The sequence below is a fragment of the Podarcis vaucheri genome (genome assembly GCF_965113315.1).
Source record: "Podarcis vaucheri genome assembly, chromosome: 5".
Lineage (NCBI taxonomy): Eukaryota > Metazoa > Chordata > Lepidosauria > Squamata > Lacertidae > Podarcis > Podarcis vaucheri.
In genome coordinates, this window is record NC_138763.1 from 32,306,418 (window position 1) to 32,324,704 (window position 18,287).

Genomic DNA, 18,287 nt, shown 5'->3' on the forward strand with positions numbered 1-18,287 from the left:
ACAATAACATTTATTTATATCCCATCTTTCCTCCCCAGAGCAAGACTCAAGGCGGCTTACACAAATTGAAACAACACAGATAAAATACAAAAGGCTAAAAGATAATAGCTGAAAAGTAATTAAAATCTATCTAACAGAATTTAAACCTTTTAAAATATACATACCAAAAACAGTACAGTACAGCACAGCAAAGCTATTTCTTTCTTTTCTTTTCTTTTCTTTTTTTAAAAAAAACAGTCCCCAAAGGCCTTTTGAAATAAAATAGTCTTTGTTTACCAGCGGAAGGACAACAATGAGGGAGCCAGTCTAGTTTCTTTAGGGAGAGAGTTCCAAAGCCTGGGAGCAGCCACTGAGAAGGCCCTTTCCCGCATGCCCATCAAGTGCGCCTATGAAGGTGGTGGGACTGAGAGAAGGGCCTCACCCAAAGATCTCAGAGCCCAGGCAGGTGTGTGTGGATGAATAAAGTCCTCCAGAAAGCCTGGGCCTAAAACTCCTGAAAAGCTAGCAAGTCTAAAATCATCGATGAGGGAGAACCAGTGCAACCAACTGGCGTGAGTACTTCAACTTAAAAAGCAAGGTTTGCCAGGTTCAGTTCAGCTACAGCATATGAAGGCCAATTTACAGTGTCTGTCACTGAGGTGCGTACAGCTGCATGGGAGGATCATATGATCTCCATTTTCATGTGGCAAGGTGGGTTTGTTTGTTTGTTTGTCTTTAGAACATGGAGCGTGGGGAGCATTTAAGAGATGTGCAAATTTGCAACAAGCGTTAACCCATGTGAAAACTGAAGCAATAACATGGCTCGGAAGTTCTGTAACTGAGTGTTTTATTGCCCCAATTCACTGAGGGAGGTCTGGGCACAGAAACAGGGATTCTTGCCAAGTATTCCCTGCTGGCTTCGACACAGTGCAAAAGAGGCTGCCAATGCACACAATTTATGTGCCCAGGTGTCTATCAGGTGTGTGTGCAAAGTTCAGTTGGTGGCTAGGGCTGTCGCCTTCAACAGCACTCACCAACCAACCATCTCCTGCAGAGACATTGGACACACACTGTCAGGGGTGAATATTAATGAAGGTAAGCTCTACCTTTTCTCAAAAGGCTATTCAGTGCTGGTGCAAGAATGCCTGTACAGATTCTTGCATCTACTTCACAATGGAATGTTTGGGTTGGAGTTGAAAGTGTTGGATTGGTTGGTGCCATGTTTCTTTTTTATGGCTTCAAAGCAGTATATTAAAACTATGGAATGACGTCTTGTATAGGGCTGATTCAAAAATCAGTGAAATAAGTGCCACTGACTAATTTTGCACTACTTGATACCAAACAACGTTGAACTTAAGGATGTCCACCATAACTATACAAACACGCCCCCCCACCCCCCCCACAGATTTTCAAATACTGCAAGAGCAAGCAGTTATGTTTGCTAAATTTTTATCCTGGTGTATCCCAAAACAGTATGAACACATGCTAGGAATCAACCACCAACTGGATGCAATACCAGTTGTGTAAAGTGTGACACTTGTACATTCCAAACTGGGGACAAGAACTTTGAACTTCAGGTGAAACTTTTCAAAAAAATGAATTTAATACAAAAATTATAATTGCATATAAATCGAGCTCAACCTATAAAATAAGTACTGTTTTTTAATGTTACCTTTTTAGAAGGCACACTATCATCCTTTCTGTTTCCAGAGTGGTGGACATGCTATTATGTTGCAGTCAAAACAAAAGCATGTATTGTGGTATCTTAAAGACCAACCAATTTTATTATGGTATGAGGTATTTTCATTGACTAGAACCCATTCCCTTTAGATGCAAGATGAAGTAGAGTCTAGTCCAAGAAAGCTGTTAGTCTTTAGGGTGTCCCTAGATCTTTCGTTGCTAGAAATGTCAAAAGTTATACAGCTTGATTGGCAACCAGAAAGGTAGAGGAAAAAAAGCTGATAATGTTACAACAACTTGAACATATATAGTAATAATCCGAGCAATACTTACAGACCACATAAGTATCAGCCTTCTGGCAACATAGGGGTTAATGCTCCAGTAACTGAATGGGAGGAATGTGATGTAGAAAACCTCTTGACCCATTGCAGCGGAAATCCTGAACAGGTAGTAGTAGAAATAATTCTTTACAACGTATTCTTGTGAACAGTCCTAAGAGAAATTGTTTTGTAAAGGTTAATATGTTTTGCTGAAGAGAAACCAATGTTACTTCGCCACTCTAACAGCCCTCCAGAAACTAATTTGTTATTCAAATGATCTCTTCGCATGTGACATTTGGGTCCTCATGTTTTAACACATGGGTGCAATGCATTTCCTGCCTAACTGGCCTTTTTTAAAAAAAATTAATTTGTTAAAAATGTCTTTTAACCCACATTAATCTATTACATCATGCAAAACAAACAAAGCTGGTAATACACCAAAAAATTTAAAAGCCTAACGTAGCTCAAGAAGTAACAGCCTGCTTTCTATTTGCTCCTAAGCTAAAACCAACTAAATAATAAGCAAATAATGAATCAAATCCATGTTGTACAAGATACCATGCTGATAAAGTATTGTTCTGAATACATAACAAGGAGGAGAACCAAGACACCATAATTTAATCTGTCCCTGTGATCAGAACAAAAACTTATAGGGCTGATTATTTAAAACCTCAGACTTCATTTCATTTTGTTTGCAATATTATCTAAATGTTACTATATCGCAGTGAATGGCACACAATGAAAATCTTCTTCCTTGGACAAGATACAAGCAACCAGTATTTATTTTCTCAACAGAAAAGCGTTTTTCTTGTCTGAGAATACCATTAACACCCACAAATCAACAAAGTTCTTATGTGAGTGTTGATGTGTGCAGGCAGTGGGGGCAGAGGACAGGATACAGCATTTCCTTTAAGTTTTCCTTTGCTTCTCGTATTTTTTTGGGGGGGGGAGCTGTTCGTTGGAAAACAAAAGGAAAATCTCCACTTAGGCATATGCCTTCCCAAACAGCCAACTGCTCTCAAAGGACGAGGGACACCTTTCTAAGGTGGCATGGATAGTTGCAAAGGCAGATGCAGACATCTTACTCTCAGTGACTGAGACAGCAGACTGAGCATTTGCTCACTGACATCCTTGCCTCCCCAAGGCACTATAAAGAGGGGCAAAGTTGCCAGTACAAAAACTAGCATTACAGTGGTGCCCCGCAAGACGAATGCCTCGCAAGACGGAAAACTCGCTAGACGAAAGAGTTTTCCGTTTTGGAGGTGCTTCGCAAAACGAATCTCCTATGGGCTTGCTTCGCAAGACGAAAATGTCTTGCGAGTTCCTGCAGGGTGTTTTTTTCTTTCCCCCCTTTTTCTAAGCCGCTAAGCTGCTTATCAGCTGATCCGATAAGCTGATAAGCTGCTAAAAGCCGCTAATAGCGCTAATAGCGCTAATCCTCTAATCCGTCAATGGGCTTGCTTCGCAAGACAAAAAAACCGCTAGACGAAGAGAATCACAGAACGGATTCTTTTCATCTTGCGAGGCACCACTGTACTTGCAGGTTTTGCAGGGCATGTGGCCAGGCACTTTTGAAGACAGGAAACCAGATTGGGTGGAATTCTGGCCCAAGACAGGAAGCCAGTTCTTGGGTTCTCAAGGCCAAGCTAGATGCGATGCTTTTCATTTTTCATCATCACTAGATCTAGTTGTCACTGGACAAAAGACTCCAGGATACAAGATTTAAAAATCAATATAGCCATCAACGATTAATGAAACACTTATCCTGCTGAGGATGATATAAAACAATAACAAACAAAGAAACATAAACATTATATAGGCCAAGATAAGAAAGACATCAGATAGGAACCACAAAATGGTGACTTCCCCATCAGGGAAGAAGATGTGAGTGAAGATTTATGTCAAGAACATGGAGCGGGGGGGGGGGGGAATAAAGATCTACACTGAGAACAGGGGGCACTCAAATCAACCTTACCCAATGGTTGAAGTGGAACCAAAGGCCATCGTGGGAAGGGGCCCACTCTGAATCACACCCAGGGGGTGCAGAGCCCAGGAGCCCCCACCATTTCCTCCCATAGGGTGGGATGAGACCAGTATAGCCTCCTATTCACCAAGAAGCCACCAGGTAGAGGCATCATTGTGGGCAAGGTGTTGAAAGGGAGGAGACAGATCTAGTCTCCAAGGAGCATGCCACAGCCATAGCTGCCACCACAGGAGTGGCAGCAGGAGATGCATTCCTTGAAGGCCAGATTTGCTGCTCCTGTGAATCCTTCCACCTGAGGCAGTCACCTCTCCTTGCCTCACGGATGGGTTGGCCTTATTTGTCCCCTTCTAACTATATTTGGGAAAGCTCAGTTTTATTTAAGTGAACAAGCTATGCAAATCTAATGAAAACAGGGGGGAGAGGGAGAGGGAGAGAGGGGGGGGGGCTGTCCATCCAGAAACCAAACAAATGCAAAGTTATGAAATGCATTGTGCGGGGAAGTTTGAACCACATAACTTAACTGGCGTTAATTATATTTTCTTCCTGCTTGATTTTCAGAGTAATTTCCTTCAAGGCAACTCCATTTTTAATACTTCCTTTTCATTCCAGGCAACAGCACCGCTTCATCACAGTGTTCATTTCCACACATAATATTTACACAATAAGTTATTTTACACAACGAAATGGAATAAGCAAATAGACTGAAGACACTTTTGGGGCACGACTTCAACAGTGGTAAATTCATCTGAACTGAGCTCTGAGGTCAGACTGGATAAGCAGCCTGAACAACAACAAAGTGAGTAGCGACAGCAGCTTGTTTCGTAAGGTCTCTCCTTTTTGTACGATGGTCTGAAGCAGCATCCGCTAACCATGTGTCTTCCAGAGATTTTGAAGCACAACTCCCATCATTCCCAGCCAGCATGACTGTATACTCCAAAAACACCAAGCACTAGAGGTAGCACTGGGATAGATCCCTGCCTGAAACCCTGCAGAACCACTAGCAGTCAGTGTTGACAATACTGAGCAAGATGGACCAATGCTCTGATTCAGTATAAAGGCAGCTTTCCATGGAGGAAGGATGCCAACAGGAAGTGTAAAGCTAAATGGAAACGGGGCCCTGGGAGCAGTAAACTGCCAGCCAGTCTGGTATGGTGGCTGTTCAAATCTCATTGAGCCACAAAGCTCAGTGTGTGACTTTAATGCATTCTTCTCTCAGCAAAGTCTACCACAAGGAATAGGTGAAACAGACAATTTTGATCTCTCTTAGTTTCTGTGTTTTCCATTCTTAAGTTCAGTTCTTTACATTTTCACATCAGTTTGTGATTTTTTTAAAGTCCTCTTGAAAATTCGTAGGCATTTAAGTGTGAATTTCTCAAAATAAACATTTTTTAATGCAGTTTAGCCTAATATGCACATTTTTGCAAGGCAATTTTCCCCAATACAATGCATTTTTTAATGTTGTTTTCATTTCATGCACACTTTAGCGTGGAATATGTATTTTTGAACTCACTGCTTGGTGGGAACACTGCACTGCAAAATTCAGAGTAGTGCAAATTTTGAAAGACGACTGCGCTTTGGTTCATGCATTGCTTGCAAACAGTTGGTTCATGTATTGTTGGTGAACATTGGGTTGGTTTGCCTTTAAAAGCAAAGTGAATTTCTCCCTCATCTCTCTACCTACCAGGGTAAGAACATTTTGAGGGCAAAATGTGGGAAATTATGTACAGTAGACCATCCCAGGTTGCTTGCAGAAAGGGCAGGATGAACATGCAATAAATAAAAACAAAATGTGTGCATTTTTAAAAAATGCACACCACTTACTAGCATAAAACACCTCTAAGCAGTTTACAAAGAACATTGGGCAGGAAGCTCAACAATGGTCAGAGAGGACCTGGATACAGAAGTATGACATGATGAAAGGACAGATGGAAAATATGGGAGGATGAGAAGCGGTGCAAAAAAGGAGAGAGATGAAAAACAATAGGCTGTGGGGAAATCCCACAGAACCCAGGGACAAGAGGAGTTGTGTGTGGTTAAGATAAAGGTGAAGGGAAAACAGCTAAAGAGCAGGGCAGCTGTGTTGGCAACAAGTTTTTAATGACTTCTGTGAATAGCCTCCAGATATAAGCACCTTGCCACCATTGGCAGCGATTAAGCCTTTCTGTTTTCTGACTCCAAGAAGCATGTAGGGAATGCTCTCCTATTGTGATGCACATGAGTTATCCTGTAACATTATCTTGGACCAGCTACAACAGGACTTTGAGAGAAGCTTAAATCTCTGATGGGCAAAGAGCCACACACTGTACCCAGGGCTGCACCTAGATGCCTGCAACTTGCAAGCTTACCTCCAGCTGTCACTGGATATTACAACAATTGTGAATTGATTGTCCTCTTCCTAAGATGCTGTGGCAGTGTAGATGGGACCGTTCCCTGGTATATTTCACAACCTGTTCCCTTGAAAAGTGATGTGAAAACAGGACTGTAGGCACTCCCAATGGCTCAAGTCTCCCACAAGAATGAAAAATGTGTGCATTCAAGGCTCTGTTCAGGTTCTAGGCAGCAGACATGTCTAAACTCACCATCCCTGCATTTTTCCAGAGATGTTACATGGATGTTTAAATCTAAATTCTTTGTGAGACTCCCATAGCAATCTAAAAATGGTTATACTTTACTGAAGGATGAATGTGTCTTAAATTATTAAATTTCCCTTATGAAGTATTAAACACATGATCTAGTTACAAACAGTATTCAGTTGAGCTCAGCTCCAGACGCGGGAGGGACAGTAATTTCAAGAATAATTTTCAAAAGACATGCTAGTTTTCAATGCACAGGGACTATTTGTCACCATGGAGCATTCAAAAATGTGATTCCCTTCCATTTAGGAAAGTCTGTGTGCCACAAAATTCTGCTGCATCAGTTTATCAGATCTGGCTCAGCCTTCATCTAAAGCAGAAGATTATAACGTGTGGTTGTAAACCAGATTTTTTCTTCATGAACACATGCATTTCTACACAAATACCCCTACCTGTTCTGCTTTCAGCAATAAACATAATGCCATAAAACTTCAAACCTGCTCCTCCTCCTCACCTTTCACCAGCACAAGAATTGCAATATTGTATTGAGTTTCTATAGTTTAATACCCAACTGAGGAACATGATTCGACAATACTAATCCTCAGCATTCATTTAGAGCTTTGTATCTTCAAAGGGTTGTACAACATTAATAAATTAAGCTCCACGACTCTAATGTAGCCATCACCCCTACTTTATGTAGAAAAATGAGTTGCCGAAGGCAAGTAAATAGGTGTTTTCAGATTTGGGATTAGAATTTGAGTGTTACTCATAATCAGACCCACACAATGCACAATAGCCAATCCTGACTCTACTTAGTCAGGCTTATTTTTTAAAGTAACTATAATTTGTGTGCCAAATTAATATTGTTCTGTAAAATGCTGAAGGCAATGCAATCCAAAATTAAGCAAGTCTTTCAGATATTATGGCCTCCAGGATTTGAAATACATTAGCTCTGCTGTGCAGTTACCAAATGTTGCAGGACTGAAGGCAAGTAGGATTTTAGCATACCTTGCAGATTTATTTAACGATTTTGAAATCATGTAAAAGTGGCAGCTAGGGTCTTAAGACACCTACAAGGCAACGTCAGTTTCACATAGCATAAGCAGACCCTATACGAGATCTTGCTAGATTTTAAGTGGAGAACTACCTTTATGGGGGCCAAACTAGATGCAACAGTGGCAGACACCATCACTTTCATGCGTCTATCCATAATTGTATCCATCTAATTATAACCTCAAAAGGGAGAGAGTTGAATCATCATTCCTGAAGTCAATTGTCCAAACCCAAAGCCCAGCACCAGAAATGAACCAGGCATGGAGAAGAAACAGAATTGGATTCTTCCAATCAGCTGCTTGCCACACCAGAGGAAGGAAGGGTAGAATTATTCCCCACCTCCTTTTGACAGGGCCCAAACTTTCTCCATGAACCGCAGCATTCAGATGTGAGTGCCTGGCTTTTCTAAGAGAGAAATTAAGTGACTCCCCATCTTTTTCATGGGGAACCATTGGCCCTCCAGATGTACAGTTACCATCATCCCTGGCCATGGGCCATGCTTGTGGGGGCTGATGGGAGATGCAGCTCAACAACACCTGGAGGGCCAAACCTGGAGGGCCAAACCTCCACACCTGCGTTAGAAATTTGCTCTTTGGAGCTGCTCTGCATAGTTCTAAGCTAATGTGCTGATTGAGGGAGGAAAAGCATCTTGGAGAAGGGGTGGGGGAGAAACAAAATCTGCACACCAGCATAGAGTATGTGTGTTATATATTTAAAAAACACATGTGAAGGACAGAGTAAGTGGAATGGTAGGAAAGAGCAAGGCAATAGAGATCTTTAAGGTGGAAAGAAGTTTTTTTAATGTTTCCATTATTCTGAATATGAAAAAGCTCATTTATCCCACTAGAGTGTGAATGAAGAACCTTTCACCCTCCCAGTGTTGTTGGATTGACTCAAGGGTTTTTCACATCAGAGTAAAGACCGGCTTGCTTGGATTGGATTGGAGAGCATCTGAAAGGAAAAAATGAGAAAGCTATGGAACAAAAGAAGGGGAGGGGGGGAGGAAAATGAACTCGATTCAGGAGGAAAGTAGTTGGCTGAGATGACACAAGAAACAAACCAAATTTTGGAAAAGGAAGAGGAGGAAGGCAGGGAAGGCAGGGAAGGCTGCAACATCCGCTCTGTAAGCCAAAGGTCTCAGGTTCAAGCCAGATGGGCAGGGTATAAATAATAAATTATTATTATTATTAGCCCAGACATCTCTAGATAGGGCTCAGAACGTTGCCCGTCTGAGACACTGAAGAGCTGCACTTGGCATGAGACAAGTTCCTGTGTTCCTATGAAGGAACAACAATAGCATAAGAAAGAAAAATTAAAGCTGCAGCCCTAGAACCACTTTTCTGGGAATAAGTCCTGTGGATCGTAATGGGACTTGATTCCAAGGAAACATGTATGTAGGACTGCGCTGTAAAGTGCAGAAGCAATAAGCTGGAAACAAATAAGATAATAAATGGAGCATGGGAGGACAGAATACAAAGGGAAGAGACTTTTGGTACATTTACGTGATAGATCCCTGCTCAGAAATCTCCAGCCTTTAGAGACAAGAGGATAAACAAATTGAAGTGGTCAGATATTACTAGCTCATCTACAAAGTCCACCTGAATAGTGAAGTATTTCATAAAAGTCACACATACACCCTCTTTAGCAGTGCTACGCAGGTAGCACACTTGATTCTTGGTGCGTCAGTGCCCACACAATCAGAATTAATTAATTTGTGTCTCTTTTCAACAGAGTTCAGTTTGGGCATATCACGATAGCTATTATCACAGAGTCATATTGTTTCTATTTGTGCACAATGGTCTCCATGGAATTCTATGACATAGTACTGTGAGGGGGGAAGATCTCTTAACACTTAAGCAGCCTTGCCATGCTCAAGGGAAGCGTTACAGTTTCAAAGAGTAAGCCAACATTACCTTATCAAGTTCCTGCTTGCGTTAGTACAGAATCATTCCAGTCTGGTGGTACAAAGGAAATCAATGGCTGGGATATGAAGGTTACTTAAGGAACTGTACAATAGGAAAGTTTCTCAGTCCTTACTCTTCCCTATAACCACCTGTGATCCCGCCCAAAAGTATTGCTTTGGGATCAACAGAGCCTTTAAACAATCTGGGGTAAGGGCTAAATTGGAGGAACTCCTTTAAAGTTTACATCTTTTGATCCAAGCCAATAGGTTTATGATGTCACAATATCTGAGGTTTATTATAATTTTCTTCTGACATCATAGAAGTTAATCAGTTCTGGGAGCAGGAAGGAATACAATGTTCATTTTTTCAGTTTTATTGAAGGGCGGAGTCCAATTCTTCACCTAGTTTCTCACTGAAAATGCCATCACCCTACCTATGTAAGGTCAAATTCAATTCTGTCACACTAGGCCCTGATTTTGTACTTTATTTCAAATGAATGCAAATCAGCAACTCTTTGGAAAGTGTCAACTCATTCACAAATCCTGAAGCAAGTATCTCATCACCCGCTAGTCCTTTTCTTTGGGGGGGGGGCGGTTATCCTATAATCACCCAATTTGCTTTCATTTAAAATTAACCTGAAAAATAAAGCAGCCTAGGAAATTTGCTAGATATTAAGTCAGGTAGGTATAACACTGCCAAATTCTTCTGCAACAATCTCGTTCCGTGATATTGCAGAGTCTGCCTTCCCTATCTGTGCTCTGCCATGTCAACCCGAGCTCAGCACAACCGAGGTCGAAGGCTGTGGTGCTCGGCTTGAAATGAAAAGCGTCCTGCACAATATCTTCGGCTATCCCTGATGTCCTAGACTCAGTGGCGTAGCGGGGGGTTGCAGGAGGGGCCAGCCGCACCGGGCGCAACATCTGGGGGTTAGGGTTAGGGGGCGCAAATCCACGGGTTAGGGGGCGCAAATTACTTGCCTTGCCCCGGGTGCTGACAACCCACGCTACGCCACTGCCTAGACTTGCAACTCAATTATTGCTGAGCTAAGGAACGGGGGCTGCAGTTCTTTCCTCTTCCCCTCCCTTTAACCTTCCTCACTTGAACAACAGGAAATCCATCTGCCTCCGCGAGAAAAAGAGGGGGGGAAAGGAGCGAGATAGTGGGGCGAGAGACCCGGACAGGGGAAACCTGCGCAAGACTGAGAAGAGTCCATTTCCTCGGGATAGCAAGCATTTCACGCGGTCTCGCAACTCACCTGCATTCAAGGAGGTGCCATTTCTTTCGTCCAACGTGCCAAGCTCCTTATCTGTCTCTAGGACGCGCTTCTGGGTCAGAGGCTACAGCTTGAGCCCCGGGACCTTTTCCTCTCCCCCTCCCCGCCGCTGTATCAATTAACCCCTTCCTCTCCCTTTGTAACTTTCTTACCTTCCAGCCGTTGCTGGCGGCGCCGGGGGCCGGAGGATGGGCGCGCTGCTTGGCCGGACTGCTGCGCCCATTGGCGACGTCCCTCGCGGGCAGGTGGAGGGGGCTGCCGTTCCCCACCTTGCCGGCCTGCTCCGCCGCTCCCTCGGAGGCCGGAAAGAGCCCGCAGCAGCGCTGGAAGCGGGCCACGGGCTGCGAGTCCAGCAGGCAGGCCATCCTCCTTCCCGGCGGCTGGGGACTCGCTTCCCCCGCCCAGGCGCGGCGCGCAAACACAGCCCAGCCCGGCCGGCCGGCCACCGCGTTGCGGAGGAGCCAAGGAGAAAGGGCGGGGCTCCCGGCGCCCCGCGGACAGGTGCAGGCGGCCAGGCCCCGCCCACCCCCTGCCGCTGCCCACGACCCTCCTTGCCCCGCCCCGCCCCGCCTTGCATGACGAAGGCGGGAGAGGTGACAGGGTGATCTCTTAGTCCGACAGGAGCGCAAGATTGCTGCAGGAACCTGCTCCATGTGGAGCTGAAACCAATGCCATTCAAACCTAGCCAACTCCACACCTGCCTGCCTGACTACCCTATCTTCCTTGGGAAATACTGCAAATGATCTTTCTTCTGGCTATATAGAGCATCTGCTCTGGTGGTGGTTAGATGTTGGGCTGAGACCCAGGTTCAAATCGCCACTCCGCCAGGAAGCTCCTTGAAGGAACTTGGACAAGGCACTGATTCTTAGCTGAACGTGCCTTCAAGGCTGTTTCAGGGACAGAGGTGTACCTCAGCTCTTGTGCCCTTGGCAATGAGCTGTATCAGAGACCAAGGACCAGAAACCCCAAAAGTTTCCTTCTCACTGCCTATCGCGCTCTGCTAGTGACTTCCTCCATGAAGAGGCGGTTTTAGGGCAGTACAACTGGTTCAGCAGCACTGGGTGCCACACTGCAGGGGGCGCTGTGACAATGCTGTAGAATGGAGCCTGAGAGACAGGGGCACTGAATTTTAGTACCACACAGGGCACCGCTGAAATTTGAGAGCCTAAAGTCCACAGCCATCAAGGTTGGGTCTGCTCTACTCTGCCTTTCCTCCTCCTCTATCAGTCTGTCTACCTGCCTCCCAGCCTTCCTCCTTTCTTCCACTCACTGCTTTCCATTCTTCCTCCTTCTGCCTTTCCTTTCCTTTCCTTTCCCTCCTCTGGCAACTCTTATTAGTCTCTCCCTCTTTCTCCCCTCTGAGTCCACTCACACTTCTAATAGCACTGCTGGCCAACTGAGAGGGAGGCCCCGCAGAGCTGTTCCTATGCCCCATACCAGTGACTGGATTCCCCCACCATGGCACCTGGAGGAGCTTGAAAACCTTGTCCAGATGACCAGAGCAGCAGAAGGGCAGTCCAGGCAGTGCGTGGATGGGCAGACTGGCTTCTAGCTACTCTAAGCCGAGTGGAGAGGTTTGGTTTTTGTGCCCTCCTTGGGCCTGGACCTTTGGCAAGGGCCAACCAAACCAGCCCCTAGGTGCAACCTCTCTGTGTGAGGACAAAGAGAAGGGATGCAGGGACATACTGTCCCAAGTAATCTTGTGCACTCGGAAGGAAATCCTTTTACGGTTTGGTTACAGCATAATGTTCATAACACCAAGGTTGCAGGTTCGATCCCTATATGGGACAGCTGCATATTTCTGCATTGCAGGGGGTTGGACTAGATGTTCCTCCAGGTACCTTCCAACTCTACAATTCTATGAGTCTAAGTTTAGTGAGGCTTGCTGCTGTGTAAATTGTATAGGGCCATAGCCTTAGTTACTGAGCATAAGAAGGAAGTGGAATAGAAATGTAACCAACAAAATCAATGGGTGTGCTAGGGCCAAAGAAAGCTACTGAATCCAGGTAAGAGATTTGCTAAATTTACAGCATGAGCCAAACAGTTTCTGCTCAGATTCCCCTTTGAATTCAAGGTAAGTGGACTTGGGACTGCAGCCTTAGTTAAAGTTCATTCACTAGTATGTATGAGTTCCAGCGTCTCAGCCAGAATCAGGAGAGGTGCTGTCCAATAAGTCTGACACAGCTGCGTTACATCTGCCACTTGGGACCCACATAAAGCAGTGCTTTGTATTGCTATGCTCATCTTGAAATAATAGGATCACCTTTAATTTGTCCTGGCTGATTAAATAACATCAAAAGCTCATCAAGTGGTGCTCTGAGTCTATTGTTGATTTTGTAGAAAAAGTCGCTCTTTCCTTTTGCAGGTGCTACTTATCTACTTTGGGCTGTGCTGCCGCTTTAACTGGGGCTAAACAAGACTGCAATGCAGATGGGCCTGTTTACAGAGTACTGCTCTTAGCACAGCCTGGTGCCCTCATTTTGATGCTGTTGTCTTTCCAAAGCTTTGTGCTGTGCACTTCACTGTGGTCCCAGCATTCTGCCACACAGAATAGAGAGGGTCTTCTGCTCAAAGCGTAAGGAGAGACCCCCATTTGCACCTATACTACTGCCCCAAAGAAAGCTCGTTCACACAGCACCTTCCCACTGATTAAGGCTGCGATTCTATTCATGCTTTCCTGGGAATCCCATGAAATTCTGTGGGCTTCTGAGTACGCTTGTATAGAATTGGACTGTAAAGGTGCATAACCCAGAGGACAGTGTGCCACAATCAAGGAAGCCAAATAAATAAATAAAAACATCAGTATGCCTGTAGAACAGACAGTGCCAATTAACACAAAAAAGTATTGTGTTATATGCAGTTCCTTTGAAATATATTCAATATTTTGCTGACCTTGCTCTAGGAAACCAGAGTTAACGGAGTTTAACTTAAGCTTAATGTGAAATTATTTGGTATGGTATCACAGCATAAATGCAATCAGGATACTTCCAAGAAGCATTAATTTAAAATCATGGAACATTAAGTATTTGATTCATCTTTTATATACATTTTTGTGTGGAAACTTTGCAAAGACACATCACAGACATTTTGCCTAGAAACCTCAGGAAACTTAATGCCCCTCTTTTTTAAAATATAAAAGCAACAACTCCAGCCCTTTCCCCAACAAATCTGTTTGTAAAAAGGAGTACCCACAGAATGGCCTGGAAGTAAACATCCTTCTACTGTTGAGTTAAGCAGGTTTAGCTCTGCAAACTGCCTGAAAAGAACCCCTTCCAACCATATACAACTCACTCTGCTGCCCTTAGAGCAACATTCCCCAACCTGTGCCCTCCAGGTGTTTTGGACTACAACTCCCATTAGCTGCAGCCAGCATGGCGCCGGGTTTGGGAATGCTGCCTTAGAGAGATCCAAGTTGTGAGCGGTGGTGATCATGACAGCAGAAAAACCTGAAAAGTCTGGTTTCTGCAATTCTTGGAAACAAAGCCACCAGCATTTGTTATCCCAGAGGGCTACTTTCAGATCTCTCTCCCTGTATAAGAATCAGTTACGTAACTATAGTGGACAGAGAGGCAGACACAGACAGGATGGAATTTGCTACTTGGTCACATGTTTGCTGAATAACCATAGGAACAGGAAGCTACCATTGATCTATCTAGCTTAGTACTGTTGACTCCAAATGGAAGTGGCTCTTCAGGGGCTTAGAGAAGGGTCTGCGCCATCACTTCCTACCTGATGCTTTTACATCACAGGTGAGCACCCTGCTTCTCATGGGCTACAAGTTATTTAGGCCTCATTTTATTTAGCCTCAATGTCTCCTGAAGCTGCCCCACTCTCACATCCTGTCAGAGTTCCTTCCTGTGCAATTGCTCCTTTCTATGTAATTTCAGAACAACTGGAAAGGGCAGTACAGTGGTAGCTCAGGTTACATACACTTCAGGTTACATTCAATTCAGGTTACAGACTCTGCTAACCCAGAAATAGTACCTCGGGTTAAGAACTTTGCTTCAGGATGAGAACAGAAATCGTGCTCCGGTGGCACGACAGCAGCAGGAGGCCCCATTAGCTAAAGTGGTGCTTCAGGTTAAGAACAGTTTCAGGTTAAGAATGGACCTCCGGAACGAATTAAGTACTTAACCCGAGGTACCACTGTATTTTATTGAATAGAAATAAATCAATGTTTGCTTTTTGAACTTTTTTTCCTTGGTTGCAAGACTTTGGGGAAAAGAAATAGTGCCCCATCTATCTGAGAACAAGTTGGTAGGTGTGTGTGTGTGTGTGTATGTAGCTGTATGGTCAGTTGTATTGGAGAAAAAAATCAAAATCCTCCGTATGCTTATTTTACTGTAACCTTTTCCAACCCAGTAGAGCTTATCTGCGTAGACCTGAATAGGACTGGGAATTCTAATCTGAAGTACCGGTAAATTTGAACGAGGGTGATCCGTTATTTGGGATTAGTTCATCAAAAAAGGAATGTCTTTGCCAATCAGCAGCTCAAACTCTGCCCACCAGCTGGCATGCAGCCCCTTACAAATTAACCCCTGTGGGGATGCAGCCCTCAACAAAAAGTAAAGTTCCCCACCCCTGTTTTAAATAGATATAAGGGATTAACCCTGCATACAAAACAGTGTGCATCATCACTAAACTATGGGCCATCACCTTGGCTACTCAGTCTCTCTCAGCCTCACCTTCCTTATAAGTGTGGGATGTAAACACAGGAGCAGTCAATGACAACATTCCTAGAGTGTACATGTTAGAACATGGGGAGGGATGTCTGTCCAGCAAGCAGGTAAACTTCCTGGGGACAGACTTCCTCCGCATGTGACCAGAGGTGGGTGTGGCCTCACCTGTGCAGGTAATGATAAAAGCACAGGGCAGGCAGCCATTCTCTCTCTTGCCTCTCTCTCTGCCATTTTCCTTCAATGAAGCAACATTTAAGGATGCTCTCTTGGCTCTCAGCCAAGAGAGGAGGAGATAAGGACTATATTGCTACAAGATAGATTCTGAATGTATGTAACCTTTTTAAGCCTGTCTGCCTTCTGGGATCATATTGTGAACAGAACGTGAGTAAACTCTTTTATACTTTTATGAAGACTGTGTCGTGTCTTGTATTTTAAGAGGGAACAAAGGGGAAATTACCAGAGTAATTATTATATATATATATATTTTAAAAAATGATATTTATTGAGAATTTAAAATTACAGAGAAAAAAAGAAAAAGAAAAGAAAGAAAAAAAGAAATTAAACAATACAAGTCAATAAAAAGAAAGAAGAGAACAAAACACACAATACATCAAAACCAAAAACAAAGGTGAACAAAAAGTTAAAAACAAATCCAATATTCCCAAATCTTTTTCTTTCCTTATCTTGTTTCATCGACCTCCTCACACCTCCCTTTTTTGTATTCTAGTTATTAATTATCTCAGCAAATCCTCGCATCTTTCACTATGTTCTGTCATTAAATTGTCTTAATTTATTTTAACCTTATCTTACCATTAAAAGCCCTAAAACTTAAAACTTATTTGTACATAACTCCTTATAGCATTTCTACTAAAGCCAAATAGTTTCATTCCAACATTTTTTCTAACACTCATTAATTTTACAATATTTCTCTAAATGAATTTTTAAACTTTCTGCCAATCTTCATCCACCGTCTCTTCTTCCTGGTCTCGGGTTCTATCAGTCCTTTCTGTCCATTCCATTTAGTCCATCAACCTGGTGATCTTCTATCCGAGGCTCTTAACTCTTTTCCATGTCCCTTCTGCAGATCTTCTTCATATTTATACCTGCACTTTACTTTGTCTTCTGCTGATCTTGTTCTTAATTTCCTTCCTTTATCGCTGAGGAGTAGATCTCGGGGAGACTCCAACCTAACAATGTCTTTATCCCTTCTCGACAGGTCAGCCCATTCTCCATAGTCAGCACTAAAATCCAAAAGGTATTTCAAGGCATGTTTCAAAGTCCCTCCAAAGTTAAAGGCCCCGACAACTCCAGACCCCCCCTGGCGCAGAACCAGATCCCAGAAGCCGGAACAGCCCTGCATAGGAGGATCTATCCAATTTCCCATCTCCAATCCAAACGAGACTCCATCTCTCCAAATCTGACTTTCTCCAGGTTCGGTCTTCAAAAACAACAGCTTATGTTCCTGCAAGGCCGCGGCTCTCTCCACTTGTATTACTTGAGGTTCAACAGCAACCTCCTCCTTTGTCTTCTGCACGACTTGCCCTGTCAAAGCAGATTCCTGGGTCGGTTCCTGAGAGGTTTCTATATAGGTATTCACTGTTTGTCCAAAATTATTAACTGCAACAGTCATCAAATCCATCTTCTCATGTAGCTCTTCCAATAAAGCGCTTGTCTTGCAAAAATCAATCACTAAGGCTTCTTCTGGGCACATTCTTGTTCAAGGTCAATGTCTGGTTCTCACGATCTTTAATCTCTACAGCTGGAGAATTCCCCAGATCGACTCCAACAACAGTTTCAAAAGCTCCCTCTAGGGGAAACAATTTCTATTTGTATCCGTCCTTTTAAAAGCAGATCCAGCAACAAAATTACTTTCGTTTTTCAAATATTTTGTTCCTTTTAAATGCAAAAGGAAACATTGGAATCTATATGTTTCTCTTTTTTAACTATCTGTCAACAAACGTTTTATTCACAGTCAATGAACTTTCCCAAAACGTCTGTCTTCCTAGCAACCCGTTCCCAGGTTCAAAGCGGTGGAAATTTATCTTCTTTACTCTCTCTCCTGCAGGCTTAAACAATCTAAACTTTCCCCCTCTTCTCCTGCTTCCAAGGGGGGTTTAGTAGTTTTAGCCGATGGAGATTTAATCCTTTACAAAAGACTTTCCAGACTTTAGCTTGCAATGTCTTTGCTTCAATCTATTTACAAAAGCGGAAGGCGGACTTCCTGTTTAGAACCTTCCCGCTTAGGTGCCAAATTAAGATGTTTCATAGTCCAATTTTCCGTTCTACTCACGGGTAGTTGTTTAAAGTCCAATTGTCCACAGGAAAAAGTCAGCGCTCTCCGGCAACAGCAATGTGGCTTCACTCCGTGAAAAGAGCAGTCGATTCGAAGCACCGTGCCGCTCACCCCACGTCGCTCCGGATCCCCAAAACTGGGTTTCCCCGTGAGTAGGGGAGGCGCAAAAGGTGCCTGCCGAATCCCACGTCCACAGGCTTCTCCCGCCTGTGGTTTTTGATGGGTCTCCGCCTCGCCGTGGCAGTCCAGACCCTAATTTCCACGAAGCAGATTCCTCCCGATCAGAGGAAATCTGCCATTGCCGGAGGCGCTAACCCGGAAGTCCAGAGTAATTATTATAGAGGTTCTAGCAAACCTGTGCAGACGTTACCATTGCGAACTTAAAGGGGAATGTCTATAAACTCTGCTGATATTTTGGGAACTTGTTAGCACAAGTTGGATAAGGATATAATTAGTCAATATATCCTCTCCTGCACCCCAGAACATTCCCACAATAAGCTTGTTCTCAAGATGAATGGGGAGGGGTATAAGATATACTACCCTCAAGGA

General features: G+C 43.7%; 1 protein-coding gene across 1 annotated transcript in view; it reads right to left on the reverse strand.

The window, feature by feature from the left end:
- SGPP2 (sphingosine-1-phosphate phosphatase 2) overlaps positions 1-11,228 on the reverse strand; it is a 31,953-nt gene extending 20,725 nt beyond the window's left edge. The window contains exons 1-2 of the mRNA XM_082221890.1: positions 10,919-11,228; positions 1,993-2,151 (exon numbers count right to left, since the gene is read on the reverse strand). Coding sequence (XP_082078016.1) covers positions 1,993-2,151; positions 10,919-11,131 — 372 coding nt within the window. The 5' untranslated portion in view covers positions 11,132-11,228. The remainder of the gene's footprint in view (positions 1-1,992; positions 2,152-10,918) is intronic.
- Between the last annotated feature and the right edge of the window lie 7,059 nt (positions 11,229-18,287).